Source organism: Piliocolobus tephrosceles, chromosome 13 (genome assembly GCF_002776525.5).
Source record: "Piliocolobus tephrosceles isolate RC106 chromosome 13, ASM277652v3, whole genome shotgun sequence".
Classification (NCBI taxonomy): Eukaryota; Metazoa; Chordata; class Mammalia; order Primates; family Cercopithecidae; genus Piliocolobus; species Piliocolobus tephrosceles.
Genome location: NC_045446.1, coordinates 54,965,099 through 54,991,892, shown reverse-complemented (window position 1 = coordinate 54,991,892; position 26,794 = coordinate 54,965,099). Strand labels below are relative to the sequence as shown.

General features: G+C 41.0%; 1 protein-coding gene and 1 long non-coding RNA gene across 3 annotated transcripts in view; one reads left to right on the top strand and one right to left on the bottom strand.

The window, feature by feature from the left end:
* Positions 1-15,697, top strand: part of LOC111524633 — a 52,194-nt gene extending 36,497 nt beyond the window's left edge. Inside the window, exon 2 of the long non-coding RNA XR_002725834.2 lies at positions 15,182-15,697. This is a non-coding gene — a long non-coding RNA (uncharacterized LOC111524633). The remainder of the gene's footprint in view (positions 1-15,181) is intronic.
* Positions 1-26,794, bottom strand: part of SBF2 (SET binding factor 2) — a 546,407-nt gene that overhangs the window by 15,696 nt on the left and 503,917 nt on the right. For both annotated transcript variants that reach the window (XM_026454017.1, XM_026454018.1), the window contains 5 exons: positions 24,613-24,797; positions 20,205-20,381; positions 16,236-16,337; positions 15,334-15,519; positions 2,871-2,997 (listed from right to left, as the gene is read on the bottom strand). In XM_026454017.1, the coding sequence (XP_026309802.1) occupies positions 2,871-2,997; positions 15,334-15,519; positions 16,236-16,337; positions 20,205-20,381; positions 24,613-24,797 (777 nt within the window). The remainder of the gene's footprint in view (positions 1-2,870; positions 2,998-15,333; positions 15,520-16,235; positions 16,338-20,204; positions 20,382-24,612; positions 24,798-26,794) is intronic.

Genomic DNA, 26,794 nt, shown 5'->3' with positions numbered 1-26,794 from the left:
ACTATAGGAGTGTGCCACCACACCCAGCTATTTTTTTTGTGTATTTTTTTTTTTGAAGAGATGGGGTTTTGCCATGTTGCCCAGGCTGGTCTTGAACTCCCTGGGGCACAAGCAATCTGCCCACCTCAGCCTCTCAAAGTGCTAGGATTATAGGTGTGAGCCATTGCACCCAGCCTGTGTTTATGAGTTTTAAGAGGAAACATGTTTCATAGGATGGAAATGCTTATATTTTCCAATAATCATGATAATCTTTCAATATATACCTAATGTATCCTTTTATCCGCATCATTTTATTTAATCTTTTCAATAGCCCTGTGTGATAGGCAGGGCTATTTAGTTTTTCAGATGCGGAAACAGATGAAGTAATTTACCCAAAGTTACTGACATTTTCTGACTCTTGATCTATGGCTCTACCCGTGGGACCAGTGGTGGGTCTCAGACTTGGCAGCATAATGGGCTCACCTGGGGAGTTTTTATTTTCTATTCTTTATTTTTGAGACAGGGTCTCACTCTGTCACCCAGGCTGGACACTGCAACCTCTGCCTCCTGGGGTCAAGAAATTCGTGTGCTTCAGCCTCCTAAATAGCTGGGATTATAGGTACATGCCACCACGCCTGGCTAATTTTTGTATCTTTAATAGAGATGAGGTTTCGCCATGTTGGCCAGACTGGTCTGGAATTCCTGACCTCAAGCAATTCACCCACCTTGGCCTCCCAGAGTGCTGGGATTATAGGCGTGAGCCACCGTGCCTGGCCTTACCTGGGGAGTTTTAAAAGCTATTGATGCCTGGGCCTTGCCATCACATAAGTGGTTGGGGATGTTGCCTGGACCTTAGAAGTTGTAAAAGCTCCCCAGGTGATTCTAATGTTCAGTCAAGTCTGAGAACCACTGCACTAGACCTTGTTGCTTCTCAAATGAAGAGAACAGTCATCTGCTATAGGAGAAGCCTTGGTCTTTGGCCACATCTGCATGCTGCTAAGGTAATTTGCTGATCAGTTTAATTCAGCAAAACAAACTGCTTTGTTAAAAAACCAAAAACCTAGCCTGGGCAACATGACAGAACCCTATGTCTACAAAAAATACAAAAATTATGTGGGCATGGGGGCACGTGCCTGTGGTCCCAACTACTCAGGAGGCTGAGGTGGGAGGATTGCTTGAGTTCCAGAGGCAGAGGCTGCAGTGAGCCGAGATCCTGCCACTACTGCACTCCAGCCTGGGAGACAGAGCGAGACCCTGCCTCAAAAACAAAACAAAACAAAATAACCCCCCACCCCACAAAACAAAAAAACAAACCCCCCAAAAACACAACTACTCCAGAGAGGCAAATACTTGCGTTTTACTCCCACCAATATTTGTACATATTGTTCCTTTCAGTGATGAAGCTGAGTGACATGGTGACCCCTGTAGGTACAGGTCAGTCCACTTAAGACCAGACCTGGGGCCGGGCTCGGGGGCTCAAGCCTGTAATCCCAGCATTTTGGGAGGCTGAGGCAGGCAGACTGCTTGAGGCCTGGAATTCAAGACCAGCCTGGCCAACATGGTGAAACCTTGTCTCTACTAAAAATACAAAAATTAGCTGCGCATGGTGGCACGGGCCTGTAATCCCAGCTACTCAGGAGGCTGAGGCAGGAGAATTGCTTGAACCTGGGAGATAGACGTTGCAGTGAGCCAAGATTGCACCAATGCACTCTAGCCTTGGAGACAAAGTGAGTGAGACTCAATCTCAATAAAAAAGAAAAAAAAAAAAAAGAAGATCAGGCCTTGGGCAGTTGTAACCAACTATACTTACTACCTTCCCAATAAGCAGTATGCAGATGCTTAAGAAATTAAGGTTTCTGATTGTGATGTGAAGAATAATAATTCTATGAGTTAACAAAGGACTGGAAGTATAAATAGGATGGGAAATGGTCTCACCAGTGCTCTTTACCTTATCAAAAGTATGAAATATCATACTAGACAATTTCAATAGGATGCCCTGGAAAGCAGTATTTCCTGATTTCAGATTTCAAACTGAGAACATCAGTAAATATTTTCTTGGAATTAAAGAGTCCTCTTTACGATACTGAGTGCATATAATACATTGAACAGAGCTGATTTTTGTTTGCTTGTCTTAACAAAAATAGTCATGTGTTTCCTCTCCCCCTGTAACAGTTATAAAAGAAAGAATGTAAAATCCCCTTGGGAAATGTTTTTACCAGGGCTGACTTTCAGAATCTACTCATTACAACTATCACTGCTATTAAAAAAATAGTTCATCACTATCACTGATAATGCTAGCGATGTCTAAAATTTACTGAGTGCTTCCTATGCGCTAGTGACTGTGCTAAGAGGCTAAGTGACTGTGTGAAGAGTTTACAACTATTTTCTCGTGTGATCATCATGGCCCTGACAGGTGGGATGGTATCACTGTCCTCGTTTTAAAGATGAGGAAACTGAGGCTCAGAGAGGCATTTAACCCCTCCCCAAAATACTCAGTTGGTGCTGGGATTTTACCCTGGTCTGTTTGGTCCAGACCACAGGGTCTTAGCTGCTATTCAAGCTGTCTCCAAGGGCAGGCACCCTTCCTACCAGAGTGCATCAGGGTTGGAAAAACTATGAGTCAAAGTTCCTGCTCAAACAGTGTGATCACTTTGAGGTATCACAATAGTAAACATTTTAATTTTACAAAGATGCTATAGGAATGACCGCCTGCTAAGAGCTAACATGGTACATAATTTCAGAATTTGGCCACTTATCCACTCTACATTCATAGTTCAGAGTTAAACCTTAACTCAGCTTGTCACTCTTGGGGGTAGTTGCATTATTAGAATTTTCATTAAAAACATGCAGAACCAACAAAAAAGATGAAACAAGGGCATACAAACACATACCGTGCTCTAATCTTTCATAGTCTGAATCCAGGAGAAACGTTTTAAAGCGATTAGACACATAGTGGAAAGCCAAGAACTTTAAGTAATAGAGATTGAATTCAAACTCAGTTGGATACTGGTTGTGAACCTGAAACACACAAGGCAAAGAACAGAGTAAGAATCAAACAGAACAAAAAGGGATGCCAGGCCACTGAAGGCTCAACTGAAACATGCAGGAGACCATTCAGTCATTCACTCAACAAATACCTGAATCCCTACCATGAGTAGAGATGGGAAGGGAACCAGATTTTCCAAGCACTTACTATGTGCCAGACACCAGACGAGGTTTTTTTTTTTTTTTTTTAAAATAAACATAATCTCATTTAATCTCTATGTATAGCAAGAGAGGCATTATTATCTCCACTTTTTTTTTTTTTTTTTTGAGACGGAGTCTCGCTCTGTCACCCAGGCTGGAGTGCTGTGGCCGGATCTCAGCTCACTGCAAGCTCCGCCTCCCGGGTTCACGCCATTCTCCTGCCTCAGCCTCCAGAGTAGCTGGGACTACAGGCGCCGCCACCTCACCCGGCTAGTTTTTTGTAGTTTTTAGTAGAGACGGGGTTTCACCATGTTAGCCAGGATGGTCTCGATCTCCTGACCTCGTGATCCGCCCGTCTCGGCCTCCCAAAGTGCTGGGATTACAGGGTTGAGCCACCGCGCCCGGCCATCTCCACTTTACAATTGAGAAAGCAAAGGATCAGCAAGATTAAGACATTTACCCAATGACATTAAACAGTAATTAGCGAGCCCAAATTTAACCCTGGCTTATTAGGCTCCAAAGTCTCTACACCACTCACTACATTATACTGTGCTTGGCACGTGATAGATATATATTAACATAAGTTATGGTTCTTGCTTTCCAGGTAACTGTGGTGTAATAGTGTGACATACAAGAAGAAAAACTATTCTTACAGAAGTTTGGCAATGAAAAGGATTGAGAAGAGAAGGTGGTGGCTTAAGGGGACAGCAAGAGATGTTTTCTGGTCAAAAGAAATGTGTGTGTGTCTGAAGGCAATCCAGAAGGAGCCAACAGAACACATTTTAGAAAAATTTGTTAGCTAATAACTAAGATAATAAGATCCTGGGAAAGCAAGAATGAATGAGACTTGGGCCCAGATTTAGGGAACAGCTTTGGAAACGGAGGGTTGAAAGGTAGGCAAGAGAAAAACAGTTCAAGTGCCAAGGGTAAGGGCAGGAACTAATGCCTTTTAGCCCTAATTTTTCATCAGTAAATTAGGCAGTGAGGTCACTGGGCACAGAAAAAGGAATGAGTGAATGCCATGGGAGGCAGAAGGCTGGGCAAAGCTTAGAATGGTCATTGAGCCATAGCATGCTTTAGGCAAACCGTATACAGACTGTGGAGCCATCTCACGTTGGCAGAGGGTAGGCTGATGATCCTGTGAAACTCCCCAGCCCGCCTCGCGATCTCACCTCTATATTGCTTAAACAATCTCTCATGACCAGCTAGAAAATTTTGTTTGGTTGAAATAAGTTCCAGTCATAACTGCACTTGCTTAAAAGCTGGTTCAAATGAACACTAAGGCAAGCTGTCTAAAAGTCAGCATTCTCCTCCAAGTTTAATTTGGCAATAAGGCCCTGTAGTCAGTCAGCTGGGTCAGCCAGAGTGAGCAGGCATGTGTGTAGTATGTTGACTGTCCAGTGGACCAATGGGAATTTAAAGTTATGATCTGGACATTGATTTATCAACATTTATCATCTGGTTAGGAACCTGGTTTTCTGTGATGATTAAAGGGCTTTTTTTTCCTACATTTTCTTATTGGCTTTTTAATTGAATTAAAATTTTAGCTTGTAAGTAATGCAAAATAAAATGGATTTTAGGAAGATGCATTAAGAAAGTTTGACTCCGGCCGGGCGCGGTGGCTCAAGCCTGTAATCCCAGCACTTTGGGAGGCCGAGACGGGTGGATCACGAGGTCAGGAGATCGAGACCATCCTGGTCTACACGGTGAAACCCCCGTCTCTACTAAAAATACAAAAAACTAGCCGGGCGAGATGGCGGGTGCCTGTAGTCCCAGCTACTCGGGAGGCTGAGGCAGGAGAATGGCGTGAACCCGGGAGGCGGAGCTTGTAGTGATCCGAGATCGCACCGCTGCACGCCAGCCTGGGCGACAGAGCGAGACTCCGTAAAAAAAAAAAAAAAGACTCCTATGCAGTAGGCCTGCAAACCATGGAACTGCTTCCTTGATGTGAGCCAATGCCTTCCTGTTGCATCAGATCTCCACAGGACAGCAGAGCTTTCCATGGGACATGGTTCTGAATAGCTAGGTAGTGTGCCATACTCCAGGTTTTTAGAACTGTAAGCATTTGTATTAAGTATGAGTTTTCTCCTCAGTGAAAATGAAGGGATAAGAAATCATGGATTTCCTATGATCATGTAATATGAGCAACTAATTATAAAAACTGGCTGGGTAGTGGCTCCCAGCACCTTTGGGAGGCCAAGGTGGCTCATGCCTGTAATCCCAGCACCTTTGGGAGGCCAAGGTGGAAGGATCTCTTGAGGCCAGGAGTTTGAGACCAACTTGGGCAACATAGTGAGACCTTTTCTCTACAAAAATTAAAACCATTAACCAGGTGTGGTGGCACGTGCCTGTAGCCCTAGCTATTCAGGAGGCGGAGGAGGAGGATCGCTTGAGTCCAGGAGTTCAAAGCTGCAGTGGAGCCGTAATTGTGCCACTATACTCCAGCCTGGGTGACACAGTGAGACCCTGTCTCTGAATGAATGAATGAAAAAATGATAAAGGCTAAACTTGAATAGTTTATAGTTATAATAAAACAAGCAGAGCTGACACATAATTAAGGATCAATATTAAAAAATACCTTTTATTTCCTTGTTTTGTTAGCCTTCTATGTGTGTCTCAGTAGTCAACCATGTCCCTTAATACAGCAATTCTCATTCAAATGCTTGCCCCTACTAATACTTATGCAGAGCAAAGAAGGCCCTGAGTTTGACTCTCCAGTAGGCCTGGTTCTCTGGCCTTCCTGGCTCCTTCCTTAAGCATTGTTCAGACCTCAAGTTTCCCCCTCAACCTGTCCTGTAATGCCATACAGAGCTCTCCAGTCTGAGCTGTGGCTTTGGAATCAACAGCCCCATCCCAAGGGGCCAGTGATGGAGAGGGGGGTGACTTAGATTGTGGGTGCTGGTGCAGAAGAAGGGGACAGGGAAACTGAGGATGGAACTTGGTTCCCTACCATCTGAGTCCGGGGAGAAGGAATCTGCAGTGTGCTCAGGCAGGGTGAGCTCCAAGGGCAACTGCCCCAACAGCCCTCGGAATAAATCTTCAGTAGTCACAGGTCAGCCCCTCGCTCACTGTTTCCAGGGAAGGAAGAGTTCCTTCCACTGATCCAGTCTACAACATGTTCTAAAATCTCTTTTAAAAATCTTTATTAAAGCCTCAAGGGCCAGGCACAGTTGCTCACGCCTGTAATCCCAGCACTTTGGGAGGCTGAGGCAGGTGGATCACGAGGTCAGGAGATCGGGACCATCCTGGCTAACATGGTGAAACCCTCTCTACTAAAAATACAAAAACAAAACTAGCCGAGTGTGGTAGCGGGTGCCTCTAGTCCCAGCTGCTCAGGAGGCTGAGGCGAGAGAATGGCTTCCACCTGGGAGGCAGAGCTTTCAGTGAGCCAAGATCGCGCCACTGCACTCCAGCCTGGGCGACAAAGCGAGACTGTGTCTCAAAAAAAAAAAAAAAAAACTTTATTAAAGCCTCAAAATAACATTTCTCTCAATGACTGTTCTCCACAGAAACCACATGCCTCATACATACTTGTATCTTTTCTTGATTATTCTGATATTTAATCTACTCAGGAATACAATTTTGAAGAACCACTTCTGAGGTAAAAGTAGAATGGAAATGATAATAAACATGATCTTAAGTTGAACTTACAGGCATTTCAGAGAGATCATGAACTCAGATTAAAAGTGAAATTTCTTTACAAGTCAAAAAATGCTTTCATAGCCCAGTATATTGGCCTCACCACAAGCCCCCTACAATTATGCTAGAAAGGTTAGACAATTTTCCAAGGCCTCTTGCACCCACTCCACTGGGACAGGAATGGGTGCTTGGGGAGAGCATCAAGGTGTATACACCTGGGGGCACTATGCTTGTGTCCTCCTGTGTGCCACAGGAGCACCTCCAGTTGCTGTTTGGGGTTGAAAAACAATCTGCCCCCAAACTGGGGTTAATGATCTGGTCTACTGGAAGCGGAAGAGAAGATACCGAGCAATTTGTTTTTTTACTCTTCAGCGATAAAGTAACAAGCATGTAAGCATTTCTTTGGTGGAAAAAGAAAAGTCAGATAGACCTCAAGGCTGGGTTGATTAGTACCTAGATACTACGTTTAGAAGCTGACATTAAGAAACATAAGGAATTTTCTGAGATGTCTTTCTTCCATCATGTATGAAGGAATGATGAGATGGCTGAACTCTTACTGGTGCTTAGATTTCTAGGAAGCAAGAAAAATCATACTTTCTCCATTGAGTCCTGCACCCCAGTGACACAGTTTGTCCAGTTCATTGGTTTCTTTTCCTCTTTGCCAATGGAACTCACCTAGACTCCTGTGATTTTAATTTGCATTTTCTAAAGAAGAGTGATGTCAAGTATCTTTTCATGTGCTTATTTGTATATCTTTGGTGAAATCAGTACAAATGTTTTGCCCATTTAAAAAAATAAGTTGTTGGCCGGCACAGTGGCTCATGCCTATAATTCCAGCACTCTGGGAGGCTGAGGTGGGTGGATCACTTGAGGTCAGGAGTTTGAGACCAGCCTGGCCAATATGGCAAAACACCATTTCTGCTAAAAATACAAAAACTAGCCTGGCGTGGTGGTGCACACTTGTAATCCGAGCTATTTGGGAGGCTGAGGTGAAAGGATTGCTTGAACCTGGGAGGCGGGGTTACAGTGAGCCAAGATTTTGCCACTGCACTCCAGCCTGGGGGAAAGAGCAAGACTCCATCTCAAATTTAAAAAAGGTTGTTTTCTTATTATTGAATTTTAAGGTTTCTTTATGTATTCTAGATAAATCCTTCAGCAAATATATGGTTTACACATATTTTCTCCCACTCTGTGATCTGTCTTTTCATTTGCTTAACAGGGATTTAAAAAAAAATTATTACGTTTTTTAAGAGTTGGGGTCTTGCTGTGTTGCCCAGGCTGGTCTTGAACTCCTGGGCTCAACTGATCCCACCTTGGCCTCCCAAAATGCTGGGATTATAGGCATGAGCCACCATACCCAGGATCAGCCTTACAATAAGGATCAGCCTTATAATATCTGTAGAATCTGTAGTGACGTCATCTTTCTCATTTCCAGTGTTGGTAATTTGTGTCTTTTTTTTCCTCAAGCAGTCTAGCTAGAGGTTTATCTCTAGCTATATCAATAAATATTCTCAAAGAACAGCTTTTGGTTTCATTAGTTTTCTTTATTGTTGGCCACAAGATTTTGGGGGCCTAAAGGCAATGTGCTTCAAATAAATGTAGCCTTATTATATTATATAGAATTGGGAATGATAGGTATTTCAGCTAATAAATTAATTCTGTGTCAGCATTTCCCTAAGTATGGTGATGAATAGAGTTTTAGACTTCTCACAGGCATCATCTGGATTCTGTTGTTCAAAATAATTTTGTATTTGTTTTGTTGCAGGTTAAAAAGTACATAGACTTAAAAAGACTAAACTGCATGAAGCATTTTAGTTTTGTTTTTCCGTTATGGAGTGAAACTTGCCAACTTCACTTATTTATACAAAGAGAATCTGAAATGGAATTTGGAGAAACATGAATTTATAGGGTCTTGTTTTTTGCCCATGTGCCATTAAGTACTTTGTAAAATTTAAAGGCCCATAAAAATTAGCTATGACTCAAATCCCTGGAAAGATCAACATTTTGGAAATAAAATTTAATACATTAAAACTGGATTCTCCTTTCAGAATTATAAATATTGAGCTACAAGAGACACTACACATCAACACGTGAAATACTGTGGATAGGGTTAAACAGACCCTAGAGCAGTATGTAGCTAATATTAATTTTTGTTATTTCACAGATTAAGATTTAACAAACATTAATTGTGTACTTTGTGTTATATCCTTCCATATTATATGGCCTTAAATATTAAGCTTTGATGCAAAATTGCCTTGTTATAAAACAGATTGGATTATGTTCATTTTTGCCAGTTTGCAGTTGAATAGGAAGCAGACAGCAGAAACTCTTGAATATACCAAGAATCCATCAGCTACAGCTATTTTGCCAATATTAATGGATAAATTTTAGAATAACCAACCTGTGTGCGGGCAGCTTAGCGGCTCACATATGTGCTCACAAGGAAGGCTCATATCTTCAAAAGGCAAATAGCTTTTCTCTTTGGGGTCGGACCTAGCATAGTGCTGTCATAAGGTAACCATGAGGAGAATCACATAGAGCCAGACCAGACTGAATCAATTTACAATTTTAATAAACTTTGAAATCAAAGTCAAAAATCCTGAAAAAGTTCTAAGATGCCCTCAAAGAGTTACTCTAATGCCGGAATGAAGGGGATGCTTTCTTCATGTTTTCATTCATACTATTCATATGGTTTTCTCTTGGTATTATATTTTTAAAAGAAATTTTACATAAAATTTTAATCCTTGTATATTGGATTTTTAAAAAATTTGGCTCAACTATTTTAAGAAAAGGAAGTCCTGTAATGATATCATTTGAACTAAGCCAATTTCTTTTAGAAGCAAAAAATCTGCCAGATGTTGCTATTATGAAACCGTGAGCTAGCATTTATAATTCATTTGACACCTGGATATACTGGCATAAACAATGGCTTTTTATATAATGAGGCAGTTCTAATTTAAGATCAGTGCTTCATCTGTTTTCTTGTAACTTTATTAGTACTAATGGACAAGTCTAGGCATATGTCCATGGACTGCCTTTTGGCATTCAATGTTAGAAATGGTTAATAAGCAGGGAACATATTCCATCTGGGAAAGCTTCACTTGCTGCTGTGTAATTTTGAACCTATTTTTTTTGATGTTCTTGGGCCTAGCCGGGTTGTGTGTCCCTGAGAGACTGAGGGCCGCACTGATTCGAATTATCTGGTAAAAGCCAGAGTCATGTAAAGCACTAGTGTTCACTTGGAAGGCATTCAAAGAAGGCATTTTCTAATGCCTAAAACCGTATGTCAAAGATGATGAAACACTACCTTATAATTAAGTCAGCAAGAGTCAGAAAAACTATTTGTTAACTATAGTCTTCTTAGATTCCACTGTTTTTGAGTGAATAAACAATCCCTTTTCAGCACAAAATAATTTGCATCACCAAAGCTGATACCTCTGGTAGCCAAGCATGCTTTACTTACTGCAATTAAGGTCATATGCTTGCTTTGTTATGACTTGTCTGCACTTAGGTTATTATGTATGAGGTATTAAGTGAAAGGAGGATTAAGGCAAATTCTTAAAAATTTATGTTTTAATTTTAAAAATTTTAATTTAGCACAGCCAGATTTGAAATCATACTAATAGGGTCTCCAGATACTGAACAATGTTACTTTTTACAGTTTGTGAAGCTTTCACCTACAAATAATCGAACTTTAATTAAAAGTTAACTTCTGTTTTTGATTTCAGAATCAACTGGTTTATATAGAACATTTGAATTTTAACTCTTTATTTGAAAAAAAAACCCAGATGAATCTTAAATTCAGCTGATTAGTAAATAAAACAAAACAGCAGAAATTAAATATATACCCCAAATTGTTTTAATTAACTTAATATTTTGTATCTATTGTAGTGTATCTATTGTAATGTATTCTAAAGATAATAGGAATGTAAGTTATGCTACATCTTAGTGTGTGTTAAATTGCTTTAATCATACCGCTTAAGGGGTACTCACAGAATATAGGTTACCTTCCAGCATCTAGACCTCTCCCACTCCTCCCGCCCCGAGCCCCATTCCCAATAATAAAATAGAAGAATTTCATTCCAAGTAAGGATTATTGTACTTGGGAGACAATGATGCTTCCATCTTTGAGGATAGTATGTCTTACACGAGAACCTCCTATCTCTTACTGATTGTGAGTGGATTATTTTGCTGACCCTAGTGTTTAGGTGTGCAGAATTCTGCAAGTTGAACATAGAGATTTAACATATTAAGTAGTACATTTAACTTAAGCCAAATTTGGCTGTACAAGCTCATTCCCCTGGAATCCGCCCCCATTAAAGGAATTTTTAAGAGGTAAAAAACCCAAAAGGGAGTGGGGAGAATGGGAGGAGACATAGTATTGGGCCAAAGCAATTCAGCAAATTTTTGAAAGATGGAAAATAGAAGGAAGAATAGCAGTAAATGATAGAAGAGGAGAAGCTATACTGGGATCCCTGCCAGGAGGTAAATGATTTGAGAAGGTAACAATTTGCTGTTAAGGTAAACCCATAAAGGCTCAGGGCACAGAGGCCCAAGTATTGAGTACTGCAGGGGTGAAATGGGACTAGCTAGAAGTCTATGGAGGCAGTAGGTAGACCCCAGGTCCTTTCCCACCCCATGTAGTCATATGATTACCCTTTTCAGAGCAACAGATCAGAGGTTTATTTTCTGAAAAACAAACAAAAAAACAAACCTGATAAGCTCTAGACTTGGGAACACCAGACACATAGTGATGAGACTTAGGAGACACTGAAAATAGCATGGAAAAAACGAAAGTCTGCATACTGAACTGGGATTTCCCTGGACCTGTGTCCTGCCCTGTCTCCAGAAAGCAAGCAGGCAGACCTGCAAGTACTTTCTGGGCCCCAAATTCTTCTCCGTAGAAACAAGGTAGCTGCTGTTTTCTTTTTCTGGAACTCTAGTTTACTGAGATGTTGGACTTACTAATTATAGATTATTATTTTTTCCTCCAGATTTATTGAAGTATTATTTAAATATAAAACTTCCCTACTTTAAGTGTACAGTTTTATTAGTGTTGGTCACTGTACACAGCTGTGTAACCATCACCACAATCACGATACAGAACAGTTTCCTGATGCTGAAAAGTTTGCTTATGCCGTTTGCATGACGATTCATCCCCTCCCTTGGTCACTGGTCCCAGGCAGTCACTGATCTGCTTTCAGTCACTATGGTTTTGCCCTTTTTAGAATGTCATATAAATACACTTATGTAGTAGATAGTCTTTTCTGCCTGGCTTCTTTCACTGAGCATAATGATCACAAGATTGGTCATGTCTTTGTAATATTAATATTTCATTCCCTTTGTGTGTGGAGTGGTATTCCACTGAATTAATATGCCAGAATTTATTCATCTCTTCATCAGTTGATGGACATTTGGTTTGTTTTTCATGCTACCCCTTTATAGTCACTCATTTCCTTCTCCCCTACTATCCTGAATCTGGCAACCAATAATTTATGATCTTGTCATTATGAAAATATTAGCTGGGCATGGTGGCTCACGCCTGTAATCCCAGCATTTTGGGAGGCCAAGGTGGATGGATTGCCTGAGCTCAGGAGTTCAAGACTAGCCTGGACAACAGAGCAAAACCCTGTCTCTACCAAAACCACAAACAGTTAGCCAGGCATGGTCCCAGCTACTTGGGAGGCCAAGGTGGGAGGATTGCGTGAGCCTGGGAGGCCGAGGTTGTAGTGAGCCGAGATCACACCACTATACTCCAACCTAGGTGACAGAGTGAGACTCTGTCTCAAAAAAAAAAAAAATTATATACATGGAATCACACCCAATTGGACCCTTTGAGATTGCCTTTTTTTTCCCTTTCAATATAATGTCCTTGAGATCCCTTTAAAGTGTTGCATGTGCCAGTAATTCCTTTCTACTATTCAGTAGTAGTCCACGGTATGGATGTATCCCAGTTTGTGCAGTCATTCACCTACTGTAGGACATTTTGGTTCCCCCAATTATATTCAAATTGAATATGTGGAAGGGTAATTCTTTTGGAAATGTGGAGCCACTGAAGGTTTTTGTTTGTTTGCTTTTCAAGACTTTTGTGGAGGGGAATAAAAGGATTGTATCTGAGTTTTTGGAAGATTATGCCAGCAATTCTACTTAGGATATTCTAGATGGGTTTTTTGTTTGTTTGTTTTGAGACGCAGTCTTGCTCTATCACCAGGCTGGAGTGCAGTGGGGGATTCTCAGCTCACTGCAACCTCCGCCTCCCAGGTTCAAGCGATTCTCTTGCCTCAGCTTCCCAAGTAGCTGGGACTACAGATGCGTGCCACCACATCCGGTTAATTTTTTGTATTTTTAGTAGAGATGGGGTTTCACCATGTTGGCCAGGATGGTTTTGACCTCTTGATCTCGTGAGCCACCCACCTTGGCCTCCCAAAGTGCTGCGATTACAGGCATGAGCCACCATGCTTGGCCAGGATATTCTAGATGGTCTTGATGAGGGTGGTAAGAGCATGAACAAGACTTGTGGTCTTTCAAATTCTCATATATTCATTGAGATTATCTATTTATTGTCTATTATATTCCAGAGACTGAAACTGTAATTGTGTTAGATATTAGGGATATGAAGACTAGTATGACATAGTCCTTGTTCCCGGGAATTCTCAGACTAAGTAGAGGGCAATACTTACATACAAATAAATATACTTTAGTGCTATCGATGCTATCAAAGATGTCTATACCTGACTCATTAGAAATATAAATGAAGTGGGAGGGTGAGGGTCAGCGAAAGATTCAAACAATGATGAACTAAAATAACGTGTAGTGCTCAGAACAGTGCCTGGCACATAGTAAGCAGTCGACACAAATTAGTAATTGTTAGTAATGGTGGTATATGGAGGCAGGAAATAGTCTAGTCCAATTGATAAGCATAATAAAAAGATAAGAAGTGCTTTCATGAAGAACTCATATGCTTTCACCTGCCTAGAAGTGAGAAGAGATGCTTGCTCCTCTCCTTTGGCCTCAGGTAAGCTTTCTGTTTCAGAGATAATGGTCTCCAAACTTCTCTCTCATCTATTTGCCAAAAGGAGTCTGAATAAAAAGGCCAATATTCAAACAGAAAACAAATATAGTATACTCTTTGCTGCAAAGAGTTTAAAGGTACATGCTTAACCTTGTAACGAGCTCCTCCAGTAACTGCTTGGACAGATCAATGAAATTCTTCAACAGGTCTTTTCATTAATAAGTAAATTAGAGCAGTAAAAAAACATAGCTTCCTGTGTGTGGGGTGGAAGGTTGGAAAGTCACTGCTCATGAGTATGGAGTTTCTTTTTGGAGTGATAAAATGCTCTAAAATTGATTGTGGTAATTGTTACACAACCTTGTGAATGGATTCAAAACTACTGAACACTTTAAACAGGTGAATTGTATGATATATAGTTCAATAAAGCTGTTATTAACAAAAATTATGTAGTGATTTGGAAAGCTGATCAAGTGATTACTAGAATAAAAACAAAATAAAACATAACCACATACTAACTTGGTGTCATCAAAGTTCGTTTCAACTCTGGTTCCTGAAAACATAGTTCTACTTTTCTTTCCAATCGATATTTGAGGCCAGTGTGTTTCAAAGAGGCTCACCATTCCCACAAATAGGTTTGACATGCCAGAACTCATTCATCCAACCCTGGGATTATGGTCAAATGAAGGCTGGAAATAGGTCTGCTTTTCCTAGGCCAATTCAGTCTTCAACTTGCAAGCTCGGTGCCATCCAATTCTCAAACCCAATCCTGACCGAGGTCCCATCCAGAGGTCTGTATCTGATGTGCCTGCGATGAAGGCAGGAGGGCGCCTGGAGCACTCACATCTCCCCTACCTTCAGTGCATTTGAATGGATATACCTGGGCTCCCACTTATAAGTGAGAACATGAGGTATTTGGTTTTCTACTTCTGCACTAATTTGCTTAGGATAATGGCCTCCAGCTACATCCATGTCATTGCAAAAGACATGATTTCATTCTTTTTTATGGCTGCATAGTATTCTATGGTGTATACGTACCACAGTTTCTCAATGTGGTAGAAGTGACCAGTGTTCTCAAGCCTGTATGTCTATCTGGCTGGGCCCTGATTATTTCTCCAGGGGTTAGGCTTTACCTCTTATGTTCCTAGGCACAAGCTGGGGTCCTCCTGAACTGCGCAGACCATGTGCTGGATTTCAGGACCCCTATTAGCTACAGATTTTGTTCTTAGGTAATAAGCCCAAGTTTGCTCCTCTTCTTTGAAGATGGTCATTTAGAGTGCTGGCTACTTCACTTGGGGCAAGCCCAGTAGCCAGCTTAGCTGTCCTCGTTTCAGAAACCAACTAATTTTTTTTCTTTTCCATTTCTAGGAGTCTACTGCTAAGATTTCAGCATGTCCTATGGCTGAATTAATTAGAGTTATGATAGGAAGGTACCTGGCACACCATCGCAGTGCTCCATCAATGCTAGTACGTTGTGTTGTTTCCTTCACATCAAGTCAACTCAAGCTTGCTCTACTTACCTGGTGTACACAGTCTAAGAACTGTAAGAAGACTGGAGCAAAACCACTCCCCTGACAGTTGAGGGTCAAGCTGCTCCGCTGACTGAATTTATGACCAAAAGAGAGCCACTCTTTTTCAACCAACATCCGGAAGCCTTCAAGTGTCCTATAAAAGGGATCACTGAGTAACTGAACCAGGGATGTCACCTAGGGCACAAACAGGATGGATTGTTATTAATTTTAGTTCTGAAAAAGTCCTATTACTAAGATAAAAGCACTTCCTTCTGATAATAGCTAATTCACAAATTTACCTGGACAGCAAATTTGTTCACTAACCATTCCAGGATGGCCAATAAAATGAATTCTGTAAGCTTTCCAGTAAAAACTAAAGCTCAAATTCATTTTGGCTACAAGTTTACTTTCAGGGAATTAAGCCTTTAATCCTTAACTGGCCAGTTTGCTGACAACAACCTTTTCCTAAGTTAATCAGAGGCCAGAGGATCAGTTAAAATCAATTCTACTTTTTGGCAGATGCAGATTAATGTCTTAATGTAGTCTGAACTCACTTTTCACTCTGGAGTGGGTTAAGGTGGGGCCTACAGAGAGCCAGGGAATGGACTGACAAAACCCAGAAAGGATGGTCCACACCTCACACTGCTGGTCAAGGGCTCCATCCGCAAGCCTGCATGGTAAATCTGTGGGTGGGAGAGCTTGATGCCTGGAGCCAGAGCTCCAGGCTGCGTAGGGGCTAAGAGCTCATGGTACAGAGTTTTCTGATGGATACCAGGTGGTTAACATAGGACTTTCTCTGTCCATAAACACATTAGTCATTATAAAAAACATTCATCTGAAGAATTTAAAAACAACCAAATGGAAATATAAATATAAAATGAAGTATCAAAAAAATATGTCTAATAGTTTACTTGTGCAGTGATGTCCCAGCCTTCCTCCAAACAGACCAAAACTGAGGAACCATTTTCAAGTACTTCTGATACAACCACAGCCAGCTGCATTATCCTGTGAAGCTAAGAGATAGGAAGGAGAACACAATTAGACCAAGTACTTTCTGAGTGCAGAAGTCAGAGAGAGTTGCTTTCCCTGGATAATCAAACGAGTTAGGGATAAAGCACTTGGATAAAAGAACCACATAATGTTCTAAATACTTAAAGTTCTTTCAAACCAAGATTAAACAATGACACTTTTGTTTGGGTGCAGTGACTCATGCCAGTAATCCCAGCGCTTTGGGAGGCTGAGCTGGGCAGGTCAGTTTGAGGAGTTTGAGACCAGCCTGGGCAACATAGTGAGACCCCATCTCAATAAAAACAACAACAAAATGACACTTCAAAAAGGTAGACACATTTTAAAACAATACATAATGAAATAAAATTACCTTACATGATTCCCCCAAAAGTAGGTAAGCTATAATTCCATAGAGTACAAAAGATATTCTATGTGGACTTCCCAGCAAAGGAAGGAAATTCACATGAATTTTATTGGATTTAAAATTTGTTTTTCAAAAAAAAAATTTGTTTTTCCATGATGTAGTAAGTTCTATTTCAGATATTCTTAAATTTTTTGGGAATTAGATAGTGGTGATAGTTGCAAAATGTTGTGGATGGCCGGGCGCGGTGGCTCAAGCCTGTAATCCCAGCACTTTGGGAGGCCGAGACGGGTGGATCATGAGGTCAGGAGATCGAGACCATCCTGGCTAACACGGTGAAACCCCGTCTCTACTAAAAAATACAAAAAACTAGCCGGGCGAGGTGGCGGGCGCCTGTACTCCCAGCTACTCGGGAGGCTGAGGCAGGAGAATGGCGTGAACCCGGGAGGCGGAGCTTGCAGTGAGCTGAGATCCGGCCACAGTACTCCAGCCCGGGCGACAGAGTGAGACTCTGCCTCAAAAAACAAACAAACAAACAAACAAAAAACATTGTGGATGTACCAAAAAGCACTGAGTTGTATACTTTTATCATAAGGATAAATTTTATGGTAAATGATTTATATGTTAAAAAAGATACCCCTGGCTGGGCGTGGTGGCTCAACGCCTGTAATCCCAGCACTTTGGGAGGCTGAGGCGAGAGTAGTGCTTGAGCTCAGGAGTTCGAGACCACCTGGGCAACATGGCAAAACCCCATCTCTACAAAACATACAAAAATCAGCCAGGCGTGGTGGCATCTGCCTGTAGTCCCAGCTACTCAGGAGGCTGAGGTGGGAGGATTGCTTGAACCTGGGAGATATAGGCTACAGTGAGCTGTGATTGTGCCACTGCACTCTAGCCTGGGGGACAGAGCAAGACTCTGTCTCCAAAAAAAAAAAAAAAAAAAAAAAAAACTCCATGTGCTGTGTACTAAATGAGAAAAGAACTTTTATATTTTTGCTAAGTTTTTAAAGCCACATCAATTGGCTCAAAGTCCTTAATAAACAATTAAGGTGTGAGAACAATATATAGATTTTAAAACCAAATGTATAACATTCTAGTTTTAAAAAATATTTTAATGATCATCAGACATAATTTGCAATTTGAATCCAACTCTGAACAAGAACAAAAATGAAAAAACCCATATCTTAAACAGAGCTAGGGTACTTTATTTATTTATTTAATTTTATTAAACAAATTTTGTTTTTTGAGACGGAGTTTTGCTCTTGTTGCCCAGGCTGGAGTGCAATGGCGCAGTCTTGGCTCACCACAACCTCCACCTCCCAGGTTCAAGTGATTCTCCTCCCTCAGCCTCCCAAGTAGCCAGGATCACAGGCACGCGCTACCACGCCTGGCTTATTTTGTGTCTTTAGTGGAGACAAGGTTTCTCCATGTTGGTCAGGCTGGTCTCGAACTCCCAACCTCAGGTGATCCACCCGCCTCAGCCTCCCAAAGTGCTGGGATTACAGTCGTGAGCCACTGCGCCCAGCCTAGGCTACTTTAAACACAGGAATAAGGCAAATGTCCTACTCAGTAATGAGAAGCTCCTCACGTAACTGTTTCTACAACATAGCTATCACCAGGCCTGAATTCTTTTGGGCTCAGAATTCGTTCTAAGATATGGCTATTATTAAAAAATCAAAAAATAACAGATGCTGGCGAGCCTGTGGAGAAAAGGGAATGCTTATACATCTCTGGTGGGAATGTAGATTAGTTCAGTCATGTAGAAAGTAGTTTGGCGATTTCTCAAATAACTTAAAAAAGAATTACCATTTGACCTAGCAATCCCATTACTGAGTATATACCCAAAGGAATATAAATTGTTCTGCCATAAAGACACATGCACACACATGTTCAGTGCTATACTATTCACAATAGCAAAGACATGGAGTCAACCTATATGCCCATCAACAGTAGACTGGATAAAGAAAATACAGTACATATACACCACGGAATACTACACAGCTATAAAAAGAATGAGCTTATGTCCTTTGCAGTAACACAGCTGAAGCAAACTAACACAGGAATGGAAAACCAAATACTGCATATTCTCACTTATAAGTGGCAGCTAAACATTGAGTACACATGGACACAAAGAAGCGAATAGATGCCTGGGGCCTACTTGAGGTTGGAGGTGACAGGAGGGTGAGGACAGAAAAGCCACCTATCAGGTACTATGCTTATTACCTGGGTGATGAAATAATCTGTACACCAAACTCCCAAGACATGCAATTGACCTATACAACAAACCTATATATGTGCCCCTGAACACAAAATGAAAGTCAAAAAAAAAAAAGAATTTGCTTAAAGAGTTAACTTTTAAGATGTCAGTATCCCAAGTGGGCAATTATTTCCACTGTCTTTAGTCCCTAACTTTTGGTACACGTCTACTTTCTAGCAAAGAGCAGAGCACAGAATGTATCAGAAACACGGATAGATAAGTTGGGTGGTGGGGTCCGTTTGGAGCTTGGGCTCATAGCCTGGGGACAGAAGGGAGTATTGATCAGTTCCTTCCATGGGTATGCAAAGCACCATAAATTGCCTTAATAATAATGAACACGGCATGATACATTTATAGCCAAATGTATATGTGGTAGCATTTCTCTTTGGTTTAAGTATCTTGAGAACAGTCACTGCCCTGGATACTGACATCATTCCTTTTTTTTTTTTTTTTTGCTTTTTAGTCCAATGTGCTGTGGGAAACAAGAGGCAGGATGCTTGGAGGTAGATAGAGGCAGGGGACTGGGAATTTCTGCAAGGTGATAACAAATAATGGGGGCCAGGCATGGCAGCTCATGCCTGTAATCACAGCACTTTGGGAGGTCGAGATGGGAAGATTACTTGAGGCCAGGAGTTCAAGACCAGCCTGGGCAATATAAGAAATAAAGGAGCTTAAAGACAAGGCCCTTTAATTTCTCAATAAAAGTTCCATTAAGAATATCCCAAAGTTGACTGAACTGAAAGACAGACACTGTTTTTTTTTCTCTAGCCTTAGGTAGGCTTGGGGGCATCCAGTGTGCCTTTGGTGGGTAGTTTGGGGTGAATCTAAAATCTAGAGACCTGGGATAGGCAGACAAATGAAAGGTGAGAGCTCTTGGAGTCATGCAGAAGTTGTCCTCTGCCCTGGATCCTTACTGTACTGATAACAGAGCAGGACCCCTGTATATACATGCTGATTAAATTTACTACATCAAAAATTTCCATCTAAAAATAATTTTCTCCTTAAGTGTCCTATAGACACCAAACTTTGAATTACACAGAGATAAAAACCCAGCGATCAAGACTTCTACTCCCTCACCTCCTATATCAGATGATTTCCTGAAACTGAAAGGCCTTTACTGATGGCACGCAATGAAGGAGGAGAATGTTGGCGAGTGGGGGAACCAAGTATTTTTTTTCTCAAATGCAGTTCTGTATATCTACTTGGGCCTCTGTTTCTCTGAGTTATAAAGAAAGAAGCTGCTTCAGACATTACCTGTGGGAGCCACTCAGAATCTCCCAACGCTTTCAGGAAGGTCACTTCTGAGTCAGTAGGGATGGTGCTTGGGATACAAGCCCTCATCAGCTTCTTAAAACTGGCTTTCACTTGCCGGATTTCATGAAATTCAACAGGAACAAACTCACAATTTAAAGCAAATTCTACCTTGAAGTTCTGTGGATAAAGATTCAGAGAATCAGGCAGATGAAGTGCTATAGGTAAAAGAGTGATGTTTCCAATGGGGCAGTGCATAACGGTAAACAGTTAGTTGGGGCCAAATAGCTGCAGAGGCTGCCAATGGGTCAAGAGAGTCAATCTTCTATGGCAATGTGTCAGTGTTGGTGGGAAGAGCCATTCAGTATGGTCTAGTGGTTTGCCTAGAATGGCAAATCTAGTCCTTACTAGAGGTAGATTACTTAGCCTAAGAATGCTCATTCTGAGAACTGGAAGAGACTACTGGTAGACTGGAACTTGATGGAGCTTATAATACCAAATATAAGTCAATTATAAGGCCATGAACCCGGAAGTTTAAAGAGCAACTAATGATACATGGACAGTATGACTACTCCAACAGTGTAAACTAAGTCTTCTCAAGATGTATATGGTAAGGGATAGGTAATACACTTTGGAGTTCCAGACTGTACATGTATTAAAGTTTGTAGATATGCACATATTTGTTTCTTATTATGCAAGTAAAACATATTCATAATAAAAATGAAAAAAGTAGAGATAAATATTGAGAAAGAAATAAAAATCACTTTCTTGCTGCCCCAAGACTACCAACATTGTGGTGACTTTTTGTTTGTTTGAGATGGACTCTCACTCTGTCACCCAGGCTGGAGTGCAGTGGCACAATCTCGACTCACTGCAACCTCTGCCTCCTGGGTTCAAGGGATTCTCCTGCCTCAGCCTCCCAAGTAGCTGGGACTACAGTCGTACACTACCACGCCCAGGTAATTTTTGCATTTTTAGTAGAGATGCGCTTTCACCATGTTGACCAGGATGGTCTTGATCTTTTGACCTTGTGATCCGCCCACCTCAGCCTCCCAAAGTGCTGAGATTATAGGTGGCGGGCGCCTGTAGTCCCAGCTACTCGGGAGGCTGAGGCAGGAGAATGGCGTAAACCCAGGAGGCGGAGCTTGCAGTGAGCTGAGATCTGGTCACTGCACTCCAGTCCGGGCGACAGAGCGAGACTCCGCCTCAAAAAAAAAAAAATTACGTGGCTGGGCATGGTGGCTCATGCCTGTAATCCCAGCAGTTTGGGAGGCCAAGGCAGGCAGATTACCTGAGGTCAGGAGTTCAAGACCAGCCTGGCCAACATGGTGAAACCCCATCTCTACTAAAAATACAAAAAGTAGCCAGGTGTGGTGACGGGCACCTGTAATCCCAGCTACTCGGGAGGCTGAGGCAGGAGAATCACTTGAACCCCGGAGATGGAGGTGGCAGTGAACTGAGATGACACCACTGCACTCCAGCCTGGGCAGTAGAGTGAAACTCCACCTAAAAAAAAAAAAAAAAAAAATTACATCAAAAAACCATGAAAGGCTTTGTTCATTTCTATCTTTGGGATAATATTTTTTCACTTAATATTATATATGTATCAACCTATATTTATTTGAGTACTTTCTCATTTACATCTTTAATCCATATGGAATTTATTTTGTGTGTGGTATGAGTGTTGCATTTGTAATTAAAGAATGCTATACTGATGGCCTACTGTTATATTTCATTTTAATAACCTAGCTGTGAAGATTTAAAAGTCCTCTAACTTTTCATGCCAAAGAATGAATTAATTTTCTCAAAATGTTTCCACTTTCTTTTCATTTTGCTCAAATTACTCTACTGGACCATCTGCTTTTCTAAGAGTAATACTGCTTTCTGGAGATTGGTTGCACAGCAACGTGAATGTACTTAATAATACTGAGTCATACACTTACAAATGGTTAAGATGGTAAATCTTGTTATGTGTATTTTATAATTTTTCCTTTGTCTTAATAATTCCATTTTAAGGAAGCTACTCTAAGGAAATAATCTAATAGGAAAAAAACCTCTGGGAATGGTATCTCAATAAAAAAAATAACAAAATAACCTATTTGCTTGCAATTGTGACTGTAATTTTATATACAGAAGATAAAGAAACCTAAACATCCAACAATACGGGTTGAACAGTGACTAAAATAGTTATGGAGACTACTATACGACATGGAAACATGATGTTCAGGCTTCAGATAAAGAACCTAGTGATATACATGAGTTCCTTTCTATTATTTTTAAAAACTTATAATAGACAAAACACAGTTTACTTTTCAGGAAAGGTAGATTCCTATTTCCCAACTATACATAAGCTAGGTATGCCTATCTTAGAAGCCAGGAGTTACTAACCAAAGTAGTGAGACACTCCATTAGGTTGGAAGGAATTTGTTCCCAATAATCAAGTATTAAAAGTATGTGAATTTACCTAGGTAAAGGTCAAATTCAAGATTATTTTCAGAATAAGTCACTGTAATTTATTGACTTTCCTTTATGCTTCTTTGTTGGGAGAGAAAGGTATGGAATTGTAACTGGATGGCATTGTGCTAGGTAGAATGTGGCACATATCAGACAGATACAGACCCGTATTCTACACACAAAATCGAATAAAAGATAAAATCTGAATGGAATACATAAAATTGCTGACAACTACTGTGCCGGAATGGTGGGATTACATTTTCAAAAATAATAATACTTGGTCGGGCGTAGTGGCTCATGCCTGTAATCCCAGCACTTTGGGAGGCCAAGTGGATCACGAGGTCAAGAGATGGAGACCATCCTGGCCAACACGGTGAAACCCCGTCTCCACTAAAAATACAAAAAAAAAAAAAAAAGCTGGGCATGGTGGCGCATGCCTGTAGTCCCAGCTACTCGGGAGACTGAGGCAGAAGAATCGCTTGAACCTGGGAGGCGGAGGTTGCAGTGAACTGAGATCATGCTACTGCATTCCAGCCTGGCGACAGAGTGAGACTCTGTCTCAAAAAATTAAAAATATATAATAATGATACTTTATTGAGGAAGGACAGACAAAAAGAAAAAAGAGAGGGAAGGAAAAAGGCAGCATCCAACTCTTTCTTCCTCAAATACGTATGATCACACAGCTAATCTGAGAAATCATGTGCAAAGAGAATGGCAGAGGGGAGTATTAAGGAGCTAAACCTCGGAGAGTGAGTGATTCGGATCACGAGTAAGTGTTGTGCTGAAGCATGGAAAGTCTGTGCTCTGGAGAAGACACTGGCACCAGCAACCCTGGATTGCTGTAGAAAAGTGTTCTATTTTCTGGATATAAAATTATTTACTGTATCAGAAGACACATATGCAGATTTAAAAATTGAGCATTACCCAGCAGTTTTATGCCCTTTACCCTAAAGGCTGGTGACTAAGTGGTTGTAGCAGTCCAGGCAGTGGGAGAAGAGCTAGCAAAGCCACCAGCCTGTTCCAGAAGAGATGACTCAGTTACTGGTGTCTTAAGGGCCAACCATGTGGGATCTTGCTAATGGCACCCTGCTCTGCTCACAGTTTCTGCTCCACGGTTCAGCCAGAGGTCTGTCTAGGTTGTCCAGTGCCAACTGGAGCACTGGACTAAACATTGAGATTTCTGAGTTAACAGGTAACTTTCATGTCCTATACACCTATTCGTGGTAATGAAATTTATTTTGTAATGCGTGACTTGCAAAACATTAAATTCAAGGAATTATCGTTGCTTTTGGAGGAAAAAACCATCTTTACAATTTATGGGCCCTCAGCATGGTGAAGTTCTTTAGCACAACAACTTAACAGTGAGAATACAGTTGATTAGCATCTAGTATTTTGAATTTTCTGACATGTCTTAGGACATGTGTCTCTTTCTGTATAGCCTTGAGAAGTTTTAACAAGTGTTACTCAGAAAATCTAGACTTGGCCTTGCCTTGCCTCCATACGTGGCACCACAGTCTTCCTCTCTCCATTCTTCTATCTTTCTATAGCCTTTTTTATCAGTAGGTTTACAACAACAAAACTATCTGTTTTGCCATGGGCAGATTCCTGTGGAAACTGAATCAAGGCTGTTGAAAACACAGCCTGATGAAGCCTTGTTTCTTTTTTCGTATGTACACTTCCTAGTATTCCTGATGTTTATGTTGATTTTTTACTGTCATGAATAAATATTTATTTTCGTGGCTAATAAATATGCATATGTATATATGTGTATGTATCTATATAAAAATTAATATATATAAATAAATTCAAAAGGAGAGCTAAATTTTTTGAGATTATTAACTCCAGGTTAAGAATCATGCTATAAAAAAAAATTCTAGCAAACCTGGTTTGTGATACATGTTTTATAAACAGCCCTAGTGTATCCACAAAGTTTCTAAGTGAGAAAAAGATATCTTACCCTTAGTTGCGACTTTTCACCAAATATGTAAAGGGCTGCTTGCCGTTTCAAGAGCTGGTTTTGTAGGTACGTGCTGTTACTGAAGGAGGCCGAATGGTCCTTGCCTGCCAGCCGGGCGCCAACATCAATGAAGGATGTTGGAGAGCTGATCAAGCGAGTGCTAGAGCGAAGACTTGCCCACACACCTTCACAAAAGCCAAAGTCATGGAGTGAGATAATCTAATGTGGGAATACCACTGACTAAGGAAAAAGGTGCATGCTCTGGAGCTACAATTTTAGAGGTCATAGCAAGTTGATTAATCTAAAAATCATAAGCCATATGGTCATTTGCTACTTCTGTAACATAAGCATTATCCAATACAGCATTTCAAAATCACACAATCTTAGTCTCAGACCTACCAAACCCCCCAAATCAATCTTATTTTATATTTTGATGTAAATTCAGGATTTAAAAGTAAATACTAAGATCATAAGTAGAAACAGTACATTGACACTGAAAACAAAACAAGCTGGCAGGAGGTACTAGTAAAGTCTAACAAGGCAAATGCTGAGTTAATTTCTCAGGACTTCATGAAAAAAGTAAGGAACATTCTTCTGCTTATTTGGCCAATTTCACATGACATTTAAAGATATAAAATAGAAACTTCATAAGTCTACTAAAATCTGAAGCTGGATTTGGAATTAATATTTGTATATCATGCCAAAATGATGTAATTCTAAACAAGATTATATTATAGTTTTTTTTTCAGTATCCATGAAGAATGAGAAGTTATAAATTTAGTAATGGGCACAGTGCCTCATGCCTGTAATACTAGCACTTTGGAAGGCCAAGGTGGGCAGATCGCTTGAGCCCAGGAGTTTGAAACCAGCCTGTGCAACATGGTGAAACCCCGTCTCTACCAAAACAAAACAAAACAAAACAAAAAACAAACACCTATAGTCCCAGTTACTTGGGAGGCTGAGATGCGAGGATCGCTTGACCCCCGGAGGTGGAGGTTACAGTGAGCCAAGATAGCGCCACTACACTACAAGCTGGGCAACAGAGTGAGACACTGTCTCTAAAATAAAATAAAATAAAATAAAATAAATGAATAAAATGTACAGTCAGAAGCACATACCTTTATTTTATTTTATTTTTTTTTTGAGACAGAGTTTCGCTCTTGTTGCCTAGGCTGGAGTGCAATGGCATGATCTCAGCACATTGCAACCTCCACCTCCTGGGTTCAAGAGATTCTCTTGCCTCAGCCTCCTGAGTAGCTGGGATTATAGGCATGCACCACCATGCCTGCTAATTTCGTATTTTTAGTAGAGACAGGGTTTCTTTATGTTGGTCAGGCTGGTCTCGAACTCCCAACCTCAGGTGATCTGCCCGCCTCATGCCTCCCAAAGTGCTGGGATTACAGGCGTGAGCCACCACACCCAGCCAGAAGCAGATGTCTTCTAAGAGAAAGGGCAAGCTAACATGCTAGAAGAGTCTCAGTGAGATAAGTTGACCTTAGTTATATTAATTAGAAAAATCAAGGATTTCTATATGCAAGTGAGACTATTAAATATCAAACATCCAGACACAAAGGCATATACTAATTCTCAAATTTGACTAGCACTGTATCACCCTCAAATCAAGAGGCCCTCATAAATGCCTGTAGAACTGTGGTGTTTATCTCAGTGATGGGGTCACAGGGATATAGGACTTTCCTACTGCCTCCCTAAAGTGGGCTTTCTTCTTTAGATCTAGAAAGCCTGTTTGAGAAGCTTTAGTCTTTTCCCAGTGTTAAACCGAAGCCATGTTTCTAGGTGACCAGAAGTCACCATGATAATGTCACCTCTGCTTCTCTTTCTCTTTATAAGCATTTATGGGGTCAGGAGACCAGTTCCCAAGAAAAGTTTTTATTGCTCATTTAAGCTTCATATGCATGAATCTTTGAGACAGAGTTTCACTCTTGTTGCCCAGGCTGGAGTGCAATGGCACGATCTCGGCTCACCACAGCCTCCGCCTCCCGGGTTCAGGTGATTCTCCTGCCTCAGCCTCCCAAGTAGCCGGGATCACAGGCGTGCCCCACCACGCCTGGCTAATTTTTGTATTTTTAGTAGAGATGGGGTTTCACAATCTTGGTCAGGCTGGTCTCGAATTCCTGACCTCAGGTGATCACCTGCCTCAGCCTCCCAAAGTGCTGGGATTACA